A 16,479-nucleotide genomic window follows, 5' to 3' on the forward strand; every position below is an offset into this window, starting at 1 on the left:
CAAAATTTAAGTTGCCTGTGATAAATCAGGTGAAGAATGTTCCAACATACTACCTGGTTCTGAATAGGGCCATGATGATGATATTCTAGAAAGACGTTCCAAACCTGCCCACACAAAGATGCCCACATGTCAAAGAAGTGAAATGGCCTTGAGGGCTTCTTCAAGCACTACTGAAATCCAGGAGCTAGAGAACAGACTTGGGAGCATGGGACAAATAATTTAAAAAAAACAAATCCAAGTAACAGGCAAACAGCAGGGATAGTTGTCTGACAGGGACATTCACGTGGGCAAAGTATGATGTTCCATGAACCTGACAGCTAGATATAATATGTCCAAACAAGTGATGTTGAGGAGGTCTGACAGGATAACAGGGACTCTGGCTGCTGTGCTGGGGTTCACGCATAGTGCTTTGTGTACTGGAGGAATTCAAGGGGGAGATAACACCCAAATGACAGGGCATGGGGAGGAGAGAAGAAGAGATTGAGGAATATGGGAACAAGACACAAGGACACTCCCTAACACTGAGGAACAAGCAGGGGTTTGGTCTTAGGCCAACAAATCCCTTGGCTCACTTACTGGAAATGAGTATGAAGGGGCATCGTTTATTTGACTAATGGACTAATTTATTGATCAAGATTAATGTCTAAAAGAATATGATAAAGAAATCAGTCCCCTAAACATTTTATTAACTATCCAGTCTCCTTCCATGAATCCTTTTCTTAAAAAAAAAATCGTATCTATTTAGCTTTACCACTCTTAATTTTGACTACATTTTCAAGAAGCCATTCCTCTGACTAAATTATTCCAAATGGTCTCCAGAAAAGGAAGACAGGTTTTTGGCTAAGTACCAGACTGGATGTCTCCATTAGGTGGGAGCAAACCATTTTCATTTGTGTTAGCCATTTAAGTACAAATTTTTGTTTCTCTTGCATAAAGTTCTGTCTTATTAGGGCAGTGTAGCTCCAGTGCAGATGAAACAAAAACTATTAATAGATTATGTATATATAATAAAGCTGAAGTAGAAAACAGAAGTGTTCCAAAAAGAGAAGTATAAAGTGGAAGGGAGAGAAGAAGGCAAAATATTCTGTCTTCCAAGTTAGGTGACAACTGTGTTTGGACATATTTCAAAGTAATATAAAATTTCGATGGTGCTCTTAACTACTTGTTTTTGGGTTGGGTTTTTTTTTTTTTTTTTGGTCTATTTTATCCTGCCAATCAATGAAAGAAGAAAGGATGCATTAAATTAAATGAAATTTTTAAAACTCTGTCTTTGCTCAGAACCAGCTCCTCCAAAATCCCTGTTTGCTGTGAATAAAACCCAGACTTCAGTGACTTTGCTGTGGGTGGAGGAGGGAGTGGCTGATTTCTTTGAAGTCTTCTGTCAACAAGTTGGCTCTAGTCAAGAAACAAAACTCCAGGTACTGTACATTTTTATTCTCTTTGTCTGAGTTCATTTTGGTTAAGGCTAATTATCTGAGTAAATCGAAGTATTTTATTTGTTTAAACTACGGAAAATGGAAAGTGTTCATTTGCACTTTTGTGTTTCAGTAACAGAAATTAACAATAGGCTTACAGCAAGACTTAAATATAAGAACCAATCTGCCAAATTGCAAAGTTTAGTTTCATCTTTGCATTTATCTTTTGTCCCTAACCCCTAGTCACCCCGGGTCATACTGAGAACTGAAATGGATTCATTTTTCCTATTGCCATTAAATCGATCAAAGGGATAGACACTGCCATATAAAATACAGTTTAACAAATATGAACTGATTGCCAGTTATGTGAAAGGCACTATGTGTGATACAAATGGCAGAATCAATACTTGGCTTTAACATTTTTTTCGTGCAGTTATAGATATTGCATCAGTCTAGAAATAATTAAAGTAAAATGCAAGTGGCATAGAGAGATCCATTCTACTAAGAGAATTTAAAGAAGGGACTATTTCTAGTCAGTAAGGAGGACAATTTTGCTTGGTAAAATGAAGGCTGAGAGAAATGATTGTTAAAGCTTTAAAATCGTAAATCGCAGATAAAATTACTGCTGAGTTATTCACCAGGTCAAACTGAAGGAAAGGAAAGAGATGAACCAGTAGCTCCAAATGTAACAAAGCCACCAGAATAAAATATTTTTCAGCCAGACATGGAAGGAAAAGGTCAAGTTTGTGAGGGATGTCACAAAATCCAGTGTACAGACTAATTCTATGAACATGAATAATTGATGCTTTTTAATAATGCAGTTCATAAGATTGAAAAGAAGAAAGGATTTCTGGGGAGTGGGAATCTTTTCATACGAGTGTTAAGATAATTTGCTTTGATTTCTTTCCCCTTTTGATATTTTCTTGTACAAACTTATCTCTTTTTGATCTATACTGAGCAGCTTATCTTTTTTTTTTCTATTCTAAGAATGCTTTATGGAAATAACTGCTTTGCCAGTAGCGGATTTTCTTCTCTGCAGCTATAGCAATGTCTTCCCCTAAGAAAACAATGGTTATGCAGCTACTTACTACAATGAGAGTCTTGCTAGCAAAAGTCTTTCCTTAGAACCATTCTTTTATAGAACAGTAAAAGAGGTGGAATTGGAAATAAGTGCTGATGTCTCTCTTTTATTTAGGCAGGAGTGTTTCACATCCCTGTTTTGAAAAAGAATGTTATGCTGGCTCATCTTTTTATATTGTACTGTGGTACTTGTCACTGGTCTAACCATTAGCCCATCAAACTAACAATCTGTTCAGCTCAAGAATAGTTTAATATTAAATGCTTTTGAGAACAAAGTCACTGTGCCTTTGGTGGATGCTGTTTAAAAGCTGAGAAAACAGGGCACCTGGGTGGCTCAGTGGTTGAGTGTCTGCATTTGGCTCAGGTGGTGATCCCCTGGTCCTGGGGTTGAGTCCCACATTGGTTCCCTGTGGGGAGCATGCTTCTCCCTCTGCCTATGTCTCTGCCTCCCTCTCTGTGTCTCTCATGAATAAATAAATAAAAATAAAATCTTTTTTTAAAAAAAGCTGAGAAAGCAGACAAAGGGGGTAGTGTCCTTAATATACAAAGAGCAATTACAAATAGAAAAAAAATAAAGACCAAGAACCCAAAATAAATATTTCATAGAAAAGAAACTCAAAGATTCTTAAACATATGAAAAGATAATCAAGTTCACTAGCAGTGAAAGAAATGCCAAATAAATCTACAATGAGGTGCAATTTCCACTAATAATATTGGAAAAACTCAAAGAGTTTACAAATATATTGGATTGGAAGGAGTGTAGGGGAGAACAGGTGTTGTCACACATTGATGGCAGCAGGATAATATGGAAAATTATAGAAGACAATTTGTCAGGGTGCCTGGGTGGATCAGTTCGTTAAGTGTCTGCCTTTGGCTAAGGTCATAATCTCGGGCCCCTGGGATCTAGCCCCCGCTTCTGGCTACCTACTAGGTAAGGAATTTGCTTCTCCCTTTCCCTCTGTCATGCACACTTGTGCTCTCTCTCTCTCTCAAATAAATAAATAAAATCTTTAAAAAATGAAAAATAAAAAAGAATTTGTCAATAGCTTTCTAAATGAAAAACATAAAACTTTTGGACTCATCATTTAACTGCTGGGAATACGAATACCCATATATATGTGTACATTCATGTGCACATGCACACACACACTGGTTTTGTGTATGAATATGTATGTGTAGGGGATCCCTGGGTGGCTCAGCGGTTTGGTGCCTGCCTTCGGCCCAGGGCATGATCCTGGAGTCCCGGGATCGAGTCCCACATCCGGCTCCCTGCATGGAGCCTGCTTCTCCCTCTGCCTGTGTCTCTGCCTCTCTCTCTCTCAGTCTGTGTCTCTCATGAATAAATAAATAAAATATATTAAAAAAAAGAATATGTATGTGTATACATGCATCACATATAAATATATTAAGCGAGTGTGTGTCCATATATGTTTGTTCCCATAACCTAAAATTATGTTCACTGTAGCATTGTTTGTAATAGCAAGAAATCAGAGACAACTGAAACATTCCTCAGTAGGAGACTGGTTTAATAAAGTATGACCTTTCAGTAAATGTCTACACAGCACTTAGGAATAAATCAGCTTCTCTGTGCTGATGTGAAAAGAGCACCAAAATACACTAATAACCAGGTAAAATATAAGTAGCATGATGTGTAAACCACATTATCACTTAGGTTTTGTTTAGTTGTATCTAATGTTTTTACATCCATAAAATATAGATGGGAAGGGAAAAAAATCCCTAATAACCACAGCTCCTTCCATAGAAGAGAACTGGATACATACAAGGCAGGAAAAGAAGGAAATGTTTTTCACTGTTATCCTTCTGCATCTTTTAAATGTTTTCCTCTACTTGTATATTACCCACTCAGCTCTGAAAAAGACTCTAAAAAAAAAATAGATGAAGATGATATAACAGCCATCTTATGTTCTGCATCTCCAGGAACCGATTTCTGTTTCTTCTCACGTTGTGACCATCTCCAGCCTTCTTCCTGCCACTGCCTACAACTGTAGTGTGACCAGCTTCAGCCACGACAGCCCCAGTGTCCCCACATTCATAGCCGTCTCAACAATGGGTAATTACTTGAGTTCGTGGGATCTGGTGTCTTTGGAAAATTTATCTTTCCAGGTTTTCCTCCCATTTTCTTTTCAAATATATGTACTTTATCCTTTTAATAGAACCATGTTCCACTGAAGCAGTCCAGGCTTTGGAGTCAGGGAACCCTTCACTGCACTTACTATCTATGTGATTTAGGGAACCATATTTATTGTCTCTGAACCTCTGTGTTTTCATCTGTAAAACTGGAATCATAATATACGTACCTCGTTGAACTGTTCTGAAGCATAGAAGTGAAGTGTATAAAGCCTTAGCACATGCTGGTGAGCGCTAACTGCTACCATCAGACCCAAGGTCCTCATCTGCCTCTCCAGCAGTAACCACAGTGTCCTGATGGACTCAGGCTCATCCGTTGTCGCCTTGACCCTTAGCCATCACTGATCAACCAATGACAGTACTAAATTCCTGAATTAAAGCAGGAAAGTTTCCTATTAAGGCAAACTACAAGTGGGGAAATTTGCAATTAATGAAAGGTCTAGAATAATGGTGCTTCTTTTTTCTTCTTCTGAGTTAATATTATACGTGTTACTCCCCCATTTGTTGGGGTCTGACTCTGCAACCTGAGACCCTCCATGAAGTCACCTGTAATATAACTACTCTCAGTGTCACATGATCCCTTTACTGGGTGTTTTTTTTTTTTTTTTTTCATTTCTGGCACATTCATCATGTATTTAGGCACTCTATTCAGTGATGACTAGACTGGCCTTTTGTTTGTTTATTTTCTGTTTTAAATTTTTATTTTTCCAGAAAAGAGGACAAAAATGGACCTGAAAAGTGTATTAGTGGTCTCTCACCTCTATGTCCTTGTACATCATCCTAAGTATCCTTTCCTGCTCACTGTTCCTTGTCATTACTAGAGCAACCCAGTGAAACAGGTGATATTATTCAGCTTATTTACAAGTGAGGAAAATGAGGCCCAGAGAGACAGACAAAATAGCTTCTCCAAATGGCAGTCAGTAGTCAAATGAACTTGAAAAAGATCTCCTGACCATGAGTCTAATGTTCTTTCTGTTCAATTACTCTGCTGGTGAACAGGAGTCGTGCTGGCCCAAATAGGCCATGGCAAATACAGAAAGTCTTAGAGACTGAACGTACCGGCCAGTTCTGTGATTTTATGATCAATGCAGAGGATGGTATCATGATGCCTTTTTCTGGTCCATCTCTGGTTAGGAGTTTTACAAAAACATTTGACATGTATTCCCTCTTTTAATACCTCGCTCTTCCATGTAGGGTGATGAACTGCACAATGTGCAGGTGCCGTAGCAGTCCTCATATCAAGTACCTGGAAGGGACGCAGTCCCTCATCTTAAGGGCCCCACAACTTACTAATAGGTTTGATCTCTTGAGTTGTGCAGATGGAAAACCTCTCAACATATGGTTACAGATCGTCAGAATGCCTGCTGCTAGCGACGTGTTAAGTGCTGCGGCAGATGGTAGCTCGCTAATGCCTTTTTCATACACGTTATTAGTTGTGAGCGAAATATGCAGTTGTGCTTTCTGACTTTAAAGTCAGAGGCGTAAAATGAAAACCAGACACTCTCTAAACTTCTGGAAATATTAAACAGTAATAATACATGATGATGACTTCTAGATTTTTTTAAATTTTCAAATGAATTTAAACTATGGTACAGGCATTATTCATAGTTTATAGTTTTCCTTTTTAAGAACATTCTGAATGTAAGCCTTTGATGGATTCATTGTGCCAAGCACCTGAACACCATTTGTCAGTCTACTTTACTAGGTTATATTTGACCAGGAGGAGGTCATTGTCGGCTTGGAGGAACATCATTGTTGCTGTTATTGTCATCATTACAAGTCCAGTGCTGTTGAAAATCAATGGAAAATGATGAGCAGTTCTGTTAATTTCATGTAATAAAAATGCATGGTTTTTCTCTTTAGTTACAGAAATGAACCCCAATGTGGTAGTCATCTCAGTGCTGGCCATCCTCAGCACACTGTTAATTGGACTGCTGCTCGTGACCCTTATCATTCTTAGGAAAAAACATCTGCAGATGGCAAGGTAAATTTGGTTGCTCTTTTACCCAAGGGCTTTAAAATATATTAATTTATCCTACATGTCTGCTTTTGCAGACCTAAATTGTATAGCAGTAAGTTCAATTTCAGTTTCCAGTGTCTGTTCTGTGTGTTTTCTAAGTAGACTTTTAAATATTATTTGAGGAAACACTGCCACTGAAATGACCATGCAGAGGATTGTTTACACTGATTCAGACAGCTTACTCTCAATCTTGTCGTTTTAGGAAACCCATACAAAGGGATCCATTAATGCAATGGATTATTTCAAACAGATTTTGGAGTAAAATAAAGATCTCTGGCTACTCAGTATGATTAATAAAAGGAGTGAATATAAGAGACCACAGGAAAGAAAAAGAAATCCCTCTCTTCATCAATTCTGCCAAAGCTGTTTTATCAGAAGACATTTGTAGGGTTTATGATTAGGTCCATTTGAGGTCCCCTATTAGTTTTGTTCCTACTACTCAGAGTTCAGGCAGTTCTCATTTTTCTTGCAGCTAGAAGAGACTTCTGATTTATGATTTTAGTGATTCCCTATTCCTTTAACCACTGATGCATTTCTTATCAAAGCACTTTCTCAAGTACTTTCCGTGGTCCCCCATATTATCAGAACAATCCATCAATTCTCTTAAAAACTGTTGCTTAGTCGAATACTACTGGGCTTGGGAAATTTGATTTGAATTTATTTTTACTCAGCGTTAGCCTGCTGAACTGTCAATCAACATCCTTCTTCTTTCTCAGAGCTCTATCATTTACCTGTTCAAAAATAAATTTATCCATCCAATGTTCTAATCAGTGTCTTAGATGGCACATTTAAGTAAAAATCAGACATCCAAGCTGTCCACTAGGAACTTAGAATGTAGCTGGAGATATATACAGAAATGAATATATTTAAAGGTATAAACTGGCCTGCCCCAGAAAGGAGATAAAAGTAGTAGTCTATGAATATAGAGAAATTAGTTCTGAATATGAAAATCAAGCTTTTTGAATGTCAGCTTTTAAACAAACCTTAGAAGTATAGGGAGGAAGATGACCAGAGTAGAGAGCTGTAAAATTACACTCCTTGGGATCAAATCCTAATTTACAATCTATGTAACCTTGTGCAGTCCACTGAAACTTCATTCATTCATTTAATAAATATTAATGCACACCTGCTGTGGGTCAGACCCTTCCAGATGGTTGGGATACGACAGTACATCAAACCGACAATAATTTCTGCCTTCATGGAGCTCATAGTCTAGTGGAGGAGATAGACAATATATAACACTGATAAAAGTAAAAAGATTGCTTGGTATGTTAGCAGACAGTAAGAGAAAAACAACAGAGCAGAGTAAGGGAAATTAGCAGTACAGGTATGGAAATTAGCAATACAGGTATGTGGAGTATAGACAGGAGCTCTGAGAGGTGCATAGGTCTCACTGAAAGGATGATATTTGGGAAAATATTTGAAGAATATGAGGAGAGTTAGCTACGTGTTTTCTGGTGGAAGGGTATGCCCAGTAGAGGGAAGAGCCAGTGTAAAGGCCCTGAGGTAGGAACATGTTCAAACAGTAACAGGAAGGTTAGTGCAGCTAAAGCAGAGGAAATGAAGGCAGGAATAGCAGGAGATGATGTCAGATCGCATAGAGGTTTGTAAGCCCTAAAAAAGACTTTTGCTTTTATTCTGAGTCAAGCCATTGCAGAACTTGGGGCAGAAGAGACAACTTACATTAGAAAACAGTCTGTGTTTAGGCAAAGCAGGCGTATTGACGGCGGCAGCCATTACAGTAAGCAAGAGATGGTAACGGTTTAGTCTAGGGTCATGCAATAAAGGTAGGGAGAAATGATCAGATTCTGGATATATTTTTTAAAAAGAGGCATTTGCTAAGGGGATTTGTTAACAGATTGCATGTGAAATGAAAATGAAGAAGGCTTAAAAGTGACTCCAAGACTTTTGGTCCTAGCAACCGAAAGGATGGAGTTGCCATTAACAGAAATAGGAAATTGCAGATGAGGATTTCAGAACTGGGGGGGGGGGGTGGGGGGGTGGGGAGCAGGGAATGTTAAGACTTTGGTCTTGGAAATGTTAAGTTTAAGATGACTGCAAGTGTAGGTGTGGAGTAGGCAACTGAACATGAAAGTCTGGTATTCAGGAGCAAAGTCTGAGTTGAAGATCTAAATTTGGGAGTTATTAACATATAAGTCCTATTAAAGCTACAGACTGGATGAAATTCTCCATCACTGGAGGGAGAGCATGTAACTGAGGGAAGAAGACCCTGGATTAAGCACCAGGACAATCTAATATTGAGATTTTCAGGGAGGAAAAAAAAGTTAAGAGCAAAGGAAACTGGCCGGAGGCATCCGGTGGAGCTCAAGAAAAACTAAGAGTATATAGCCTGGAAGCAAGAGAAAGAATGTATATCAAGAAGAAATGAGAATAGCCCCTGCATTAGTGGATGGTTAGGAGCAATAATGCTGTAATTGGGAAGCATGCAACAAATGTTAACTTTAATAGTAATCGTGGACGGGGTGGTAGTAGGTGTGGTAATGGAAATCATGGCATTTATGAGGGTACTATTATTACAGGAGCGTTCTTTGTGGTGCATACAGCAAGATACTTAGAAGTGGTTCTACTTCAGCCAGCTGGCCATCAGAGCAGAGATTCTTAACATTTTTCGTGCCGTGATCCTTTCTGGCATTCTGAATAAGCCTGTGGCGCTCTTCCAAGAATAATATTTTCTTTCTAAGTGCATAAAATGAAATACATAGGATTAAAAAGAAATTGCTTATATTAAAATATAGTTATCAGAGTACTTAAAAAGCAAATTCATTACATGCTTTTTTATTAACATGTTAGATAATATGTAGTAGGGTGTCTAATAACTCAAAATTTCATCAGAGTGATAAATGTGAACAATATTTCCATATCTGCAGCAGGTCCATTACGGAATAACATCTGCAGTTTCCATGGTTAGCAATCTCGCAAGTACTGATGATATTATTGTGGCTTGTTGCCTACTTTAATAATTAAAGGAATTGCTAAATTTCAGTTAGAGGTTGTGAAAACAAGATGTGCTTTTCCCCCAGTATGTTCATGGAGTCCTAAATTCTATCCTTGAACCCCAGAATAAGAACCCCTGAATTACAGGGCAAAGTAAATCTTATATATGGGAAATTGACAGAGAAAAATTGATGATGGGTAGCGTATAACACAGCATGATATAGCAATATATTAGCATAATTTTCAAAGAAGAAAACTGTTTTTAGAACATTATAATAAAAGGCACCTGGGTGACACAGTGGGTTAGGGCTCTGCCTTCAGTGCAAAGTCGTCTTAAGACTCTCTCTCCCTCCACCTCTCCGCCCTGCGTGCTCTCTCGCTCATGCTCTCTCTCTAAAATAAATAAATAAATAAATATTTAAAGAACACTGTAATGAGAACAGGCAGGTAGCTAAAGTGATTAGCAGATGTGCCAATAGTGGCAAAATCTCTACTTCAATTCTGAGGAAGTCAATCAATTTCATATTGGGGGAAGGAAATGAGATGCATGCGCCCCAGTGAGCTGTGTTGTTTGTCTGTGACGTTAGGGAAAGGGGAAGAAAGCCTGAGAAGATGTTTAGCTTTGTTCTCCGCTTCTGGGGGAAAAAATTAACAATATTTTCTACTGGAAGCTTAATTAGCAACCTTTTGTGTAAGAGGCACTGCATAAGCCAATCTGTTTCAATATGTATCACTCTTTTTACTCTCATTTCAAGTGATAAATCACATGGGCATCCCAACATGAGGGGAATATGTGTGGGGGAAAAAGTAATCCAACTTGATCCATCATCATTTTAGAGAGGAAATCAAAATGCTTTAAGAACCACCCCACAAAGAATATGTGCTAAAAACAGAAAATCCTCAGTCTAGGAGGCTTTGTAAAAAATATTACATCCCAAGTAGTTCAAAGATTTGTGTTAGGATCATGAGTGCCCTTTGGAAAAGATTGTAAACCAAATCCTCTTGGCCTCAACTAACTTGATTAGGGCATGTGCAGCCTTATGAAAAAAAATTTTATCTTTCTATTTTGCATTGAACATGAAAGAGCAACACATGGAACTTATATTTGCTTTTTTAAAAAAAAAATTAATCCTATGATGATAAGCCAGTAAAAGCTTTCTTTTATGTCAAGGTCAAAGAGTGCTTTGTCAAGCAGTAACCTTGATTTTGTGGTTCCTTTCAAACAGGGAATGCGGAGCAGGAACTTTTGTCAATTTTGCATCTTTGGAGAGGGATGGAAAACTTCCATACAACTGGTGAGCATTACCTTGGAACAAGCCTCTAGATAGGTTAACTATTCTGTGTGTGCTCCTAACTTTATTTTACTATCTTTTGAGGATAAACGGTTTTGTCTGATTCTCCTTTCACAATTTCGGTGATAGCAGACTTTTAAGGGTTAGATTTTCTTCCCTGAATGTATTAGTATATATAGGTTTACGATAGTTATGAAGTGGAGAAATGTCTTAGTCTGCTGAGAATACGAGTCATTGCTTCTGTTCAAAATCACATAGACATATACAGCCCCAGGCTCTCAGCTCTAACACTTACAGGTAAATAAGTATCAAAGCCAGTAAAGTCCCATAGGGAAAACCCCCTATTTTTCCCCCATGCTTGAGTATTAAGGACCTAGAGGGAGGAAGTATTTGGAGAATTAAGAAAGCATTGTCAGGAGATTAAATTGCTTGACATTATACCTTAACAATGATACATGAGAATTACCAGTCCTATCCACTGCAATGGATACCCAACAAAACGGCTAATGAAGTAACCGTTTAATATAAAGCCAGCACTGCTTACATGGTCAGGGTGGTTTCTTTTGCAAGCCACCATGCAAAGCACATTTACTTAAACGTATACATTTCATGTTAATCCTTGGCAAGTGATCTCTTTTTTCCCCTTGTTTTCCTAATTCCCCCAAATGGAGATCTTAAAGAAATAGATATGTGAGACTAGAAACTTTATGGAATCAATGAGGGAGGGAGGGCTTTAAAAGGAATATAAATTCTGCTTAAGTGGGCATCTAGCAGTGGAAAGTCTAGTTGACCTAGGATTCTTTTTTAACAAGACAATATATTGTACTATTTTTTTAATTTTAGCCTGAATGGGATTTTGCTATTAAACTATAACTAATCCAACTGTGAAGAAAGAGAACCCATAAACCCTCAATGGTAAAAAGTTAGTACACATTTCTAGGTTTGCTCAAATATATTAACACCCTTGCCAAGATGAAGAGACTGATTCACCGATCCTTGTATCTTGTCTGGCTCACCTTTTCAAAAGGCCCAGTCACAAAGCAGGGGAAAACAGCCCATCAAGGAACTGATCCAATATTTGGGACTCAGGATGGCTATGTATTGACTAACTACACTGTCACAATTGATAGAATATGGGAGACCAGCTATAGGAGAGCTAAAGCAAAAGAAAATTCACTTCAGGACCTTTCTAGAAAATCTAGAAAATTCTGTTCCTGCTCTTGGCAAAGGCAGTTTTGCCAGCCCCAGCATTTTCTGGATGACAGAGTAGATATCTCAGTGGGAATTTATAGTATCTAAAGTGACAAGGTAACAGCATTCCTCCCCTCCCCCCCCCCAACTATCAGAATAGCCATAGGTGCAGCCACAGGACATTTTAAAATCTACATTAACGAATCTTCCATGTGACATGTGGTATGAATACCTGAAATTGGATACTCAAACCATGCTTTTTTAAGTTTTTTTTTATTTATTTATGATAGTCACAGAGAGAGAGAGAGAGAGAGAGAGGCAGAGACACAGGCAGAGGGAGAAGCAGGCTCCATGCACCGGGAGCCCGACGTGGGATTCGATCCCGGGTCTCCAGGATCGCTCCCTGGGGCAAAGGCAGGCGCCAAACCGCTGCGCCACCCAGGGATCCCCAAACCATGCTTTTTAAATCAACAGACTGAACTAGAAGTAAAGAACAACAAAATAAGTTTGTTCCCACTCAGCTCAGTATTAGTCAGATTATGGACCAGGCAGTCTCATGAGCTACTTGTCTTGAACAAATGATACCAAATGAGCATCTTACCATAGCTCTGTTTTTAGGGTTATTTTTCTGCAATGGTGTATTAATTAAAACTAAAAATAATATAGAATGTCACACCTAAGAGTGAAATTTTATAAGAATGTGTCCCAGAAGCTTGAGGTCTTTACCAGAATCCGTATAGGCGCAAATTGACCGTTGGTTGATATTTCCTCACACAAGCTGCTGTTAGCGATCAAATGATGTTATAATGGTTCCTTAAAATAGTTTAAGCATGGAAAGGGTAATAATATCCAAGAATAAGACTGGAGATAACTAATGAGGCACTTAAGAGCCTCGTTTAACTGAATGTAAAATGTAATCACCTAATAGCAGACTAATTAACACAAAATAAGTTGAAAGAAATATATCTGATTACAATACGGATGCGTGTGAAGAAAACTGGTGTTGGCAATATGATAGCACTTAAACCCTCACGTTTCAATTTCACAGAATGGAATAATATTTAATTGTAATTAAGATGCTTGTCATTTTAATTGATCCCAGTAGGTAATTTACTGATATCTGTTCACAGTTTATGTTACTAACTCTTGCCACTTTTTCATCTTTACATCTGTTATATCTATTAATGCTCACAGGCGTAGGAGTATATTTGCTTTCTTAACCCTGCTACCCTCATGTCTTTGGACTGATTATCTTTTGGCATTTTATATTAATCCTTGGTAAGTGATTTTTTTTACTCTTTACCTAACACAAAGTCTATAAAGTTAGCTCTTCAGAAGTAAAACCAAAAGGAAAAATTCTTTTTAATTATTTCATATGTTTGGGCAACATCTAAAATTATTTATCATGTATTGAAATGGATTACAGTAGTTAATGGTACCAAGATGCTAACTAACTATAATGTTTTTCCAATTAAAATTTTCTTCTTGGGTTGTTCTTGGCAAGCTTTTCTTGCACTTATTACTAGTCATTTGTTTCTTCATTCAGTCAATGCATTGGCTTCTCATCTTTGTAAATGATGCTTCCTATTTTCCTTATCATCTCCATCCGTTAGAGAGCTCCATGTTTCCAAAAAGGAAGAAATGCATTAAGGTAGAGAAGCCCATAATACTGTACTCTGTGTTTGGGGTCTTAGTGTTTTCATAGTAATGCTAATTCAATGAATATTGAACAACTGACTATTTGCAAGCCTCTTTGTATAATTATCTTACTTAATTGTCCCCACAACTCTACAGGAAGTATCATCAGCCCCATCTTAGAGACATAGAAATAGAGGTTTAATAAGACTATCTTAACAACATACTACTATATAGAAAATCCAAATTCTAACCCCAGGTATCTCTGAAACCTATTTTCTTCTGCAAAAAGCAGCTTCCTTTAAATTCTTATTTTCTTAACTTTTAAATCATTTTAATTATCAAATCTCAAAAAGTATCCTTTTCAGTTTGTTTACAATAATCTACAATAATAATTGTTCAACAATAATCTTGAAATCTGAGACTAACAAATCTAGGAGGACTATTTCCTTTCCTGAGGTGCAGGAAAAAAGACAGTGGTTTCCTAACCAAAAACAAAAATCATTGTCCTGACTATCCACAGTGTTTAGGTACTAAATTATGTACAGACGGATCCAGATATATGGACAACTTTAGAAGGACTCAGAAAAAAATCAATAAAAATAGTTCATGAACTGGAAAAACGACTCATGGGTGGGGAGAATGGGGGAAGAGTGAAAGATGAGACGCAATCTGTAGTTATTTATTCAAAAGAGAGTTGATCAAATGTTCTTTAGCTCCTCCAAGGACAGAATAAATATCTGGCCAAGTTAGGATTTAAAATTACAAAAAAAGGACTTTCTCACAGTAGAGTTTGTTAATACCAGAATTTGTGGGGCTTTTTTTTTTTTTTTTTGAGACAGAGACTAGAGGAAAATTGTTGCAATATGGGATGTGTTAAATAATGAAGTCAGGAATGGGTCCTGGATGATGACGACCCATTTGCTGTTATTCGAAGTTGGTTTTAGTAGCATTTTTGGGTATAAGGCTTCATCATAGTCAACACAATATTTAAAGCATTTGACATCAGACAGTACTCAGGAGTGAGTAGTGCATATAAATTCCATCTTGACCTTCAAAATATGCATCACTTTTTACTCAACATCTACTAATCATTCTGAAGTAGTCTACCTATCATCAGAATACTTGTAGCCAATACCCTTCAAGTACTCACCACAGATTTCAAACAAGAGAAAGATGCATTTGGAATCATATTAATTTTGCTACTTAATTCTCTGACTTTCCCACAGTTTTGTTTTTAAGCTTCTATCAGGCCTGTGCTTTTTTGCATGTCTTTCTTAATAGGTCCTCCTGATGAACACATCTTCAAATTCCAACAACCTTTTCAAGGTCTGCTATAGTACTGATCAAATAGCATGAGACCCAAGTTAGGGAGAAAAAAAAAACCTTCAGTAGTGTGTTTGGTTGGTTGGTTGGTTGGTTGGTTGTTGTTTGTTTGTTTTTTTTAAAAAAAAAAAAAAAACCCTTCAGTCATCTTTAGAAGAATGGTCTTGAGACTATAAATGGTTATCTCCAGGTAAGAAGAGAAGGCAAAACATAGAGCTGTCAGTTGTCAGGCTGTCACTTTCAGTAAACCATATGCTTATCAACCAATGAAAATAGACTGAACATAAACTCTGTTTTCAGCCTTCGGCTTGAGCTATGTCAGATATAAAAGAAGTAAAATATATGATCAGCTAGCCTGGTACTTACAAAGCCACCAGGATTCCCTACTGTTCACTGCTTTTCTCTTCATCTAGTAAATTGTGCATATTTCCACCTACTTTCATTTGCTAGATAGCCATTTTTAATCCTCCTCCAGTTGTGTTTGTCTTCCTATATCACCTAATCTGTTAGGAACCACTAGAAATATCAGAGCCACCCGTCCTACCTTTTTCCTCATGCATGGCCTGGTTCTTCTCTAAACTGCCAACTTCATGGGACTATATGCTCCTGTTAATTGTCAAATCCTCTTGAAGAGTGGTTTGTGCGGCAATCAAGAGACTCTTTCTCTCTCATAGTGTTGCTCAAATCTCTTCCCAGGTGGTAGCAAAACCAAAACAGAGCACCAGTGCCCAAGTGGCTTAGTCTCAAGATGGTACTTTGCCAGGATTTCTGGCTACAGTCATCTCAAATCATGTTTCCTATTCAGAGAAAAGCATTTCATTCTGACTAGCACAACCTGGATTCATTGTTTCTACTCTCTTTTTATTAACGCCATAGTCACCTCATGCTCTCTTCAAGTATTTATATACTAGCTCTAAATCCTCAACAGTTGTCATTTTTAAGCATGAAGCCACATTTAGTTCAAACTGCTCATCTTTCCTCCTGGTTATTGCATATTTTATTCCGAAAATGACATAACTCTAAACGCCTTTTTAAGCTTTGGGGACGATTTCTGATTAGCTCATGAAAGCGTAAGTAGTGCTTATGAAATTGGAAACATTTAAGGTGTTTGGAGTTTGTGTTTCGGGGAGTTTGTTTGGTTGGTTTTAGTCATTGTAAATCCCATGTCTCTGCCATTGCCTCTTTTCATATACCTCTTTGCAATGAATTCCAGTCTGGCCAACTTTCCAAGATGTCATAACCATAAAGAACTTACACCTCTTAACTTCTTGAAATCGTTAGGATTTTGAACCTGACCTAGCTAATACAAGTGAAAGAGAAAATGTAAAGATCCGCAAGATTGTGTATACATGTGCATTAACTGTATGTCTGACATGTGTTATCATTTATTCAAAAAATCTTTTGTGATGACAAGATG

At 37.6% G+C, this 16,479-nt stretch overlaps 1 protein-coding gene across 2 annotated transcripts in view; it reads left to right on the top strand.

The window, feature by feature from the left end:
* PTPRO (protein tyrosine phosphatase receptor type O) overlaps positions 1-16,479 on the top strand; it is a 235,899-nt gene that overhangs the window by 185,958 nt on the left and 33,462 nt on the right. Inside the window, exons 13-17 of one of the 2 annotated variants that reach the window (XM_055318687.1) lie at positions 1,279-1,418; positions 4,434-4,566; positions 6,507-6,627; positions 10,845-10,913; positions 13,296-13,379. In XM_055318687.1, coding sequence (XP_055174662.1) covers positions 1,279-1,418; positions 4,434-4,566; positions 6,507-6,627; positions 10,845-10,913; positions 13,296-13,379 — 547 coding nt within the window. The remainder of the gene's footprint in view (positions 1-1,278; positions 1,419-4,433; positions 4,567-6,506; positions 6,628-10,844; positions 10,914-13,295; positions 13,380-16,479) is intronic. The other variant, XM_055318688.1, reaches the window with a different exon arrangement.

Source organism: Nyctereutes procyonoides, unplaced genomic scaffold (assembly GCF_905146905.1).
Source record: "Nyctereutes procyonoides isolate TBG_1078 unplaced genomic scaffold, NYPRO_anot_genome, whole genome shotgun sequence".
Lineage (NCBI taxonomy): Eukaryota > Metazoa > Chordata > Mammalia > Carnivora > Canidae > Nyctereutes > Nyctereutes procyonoides.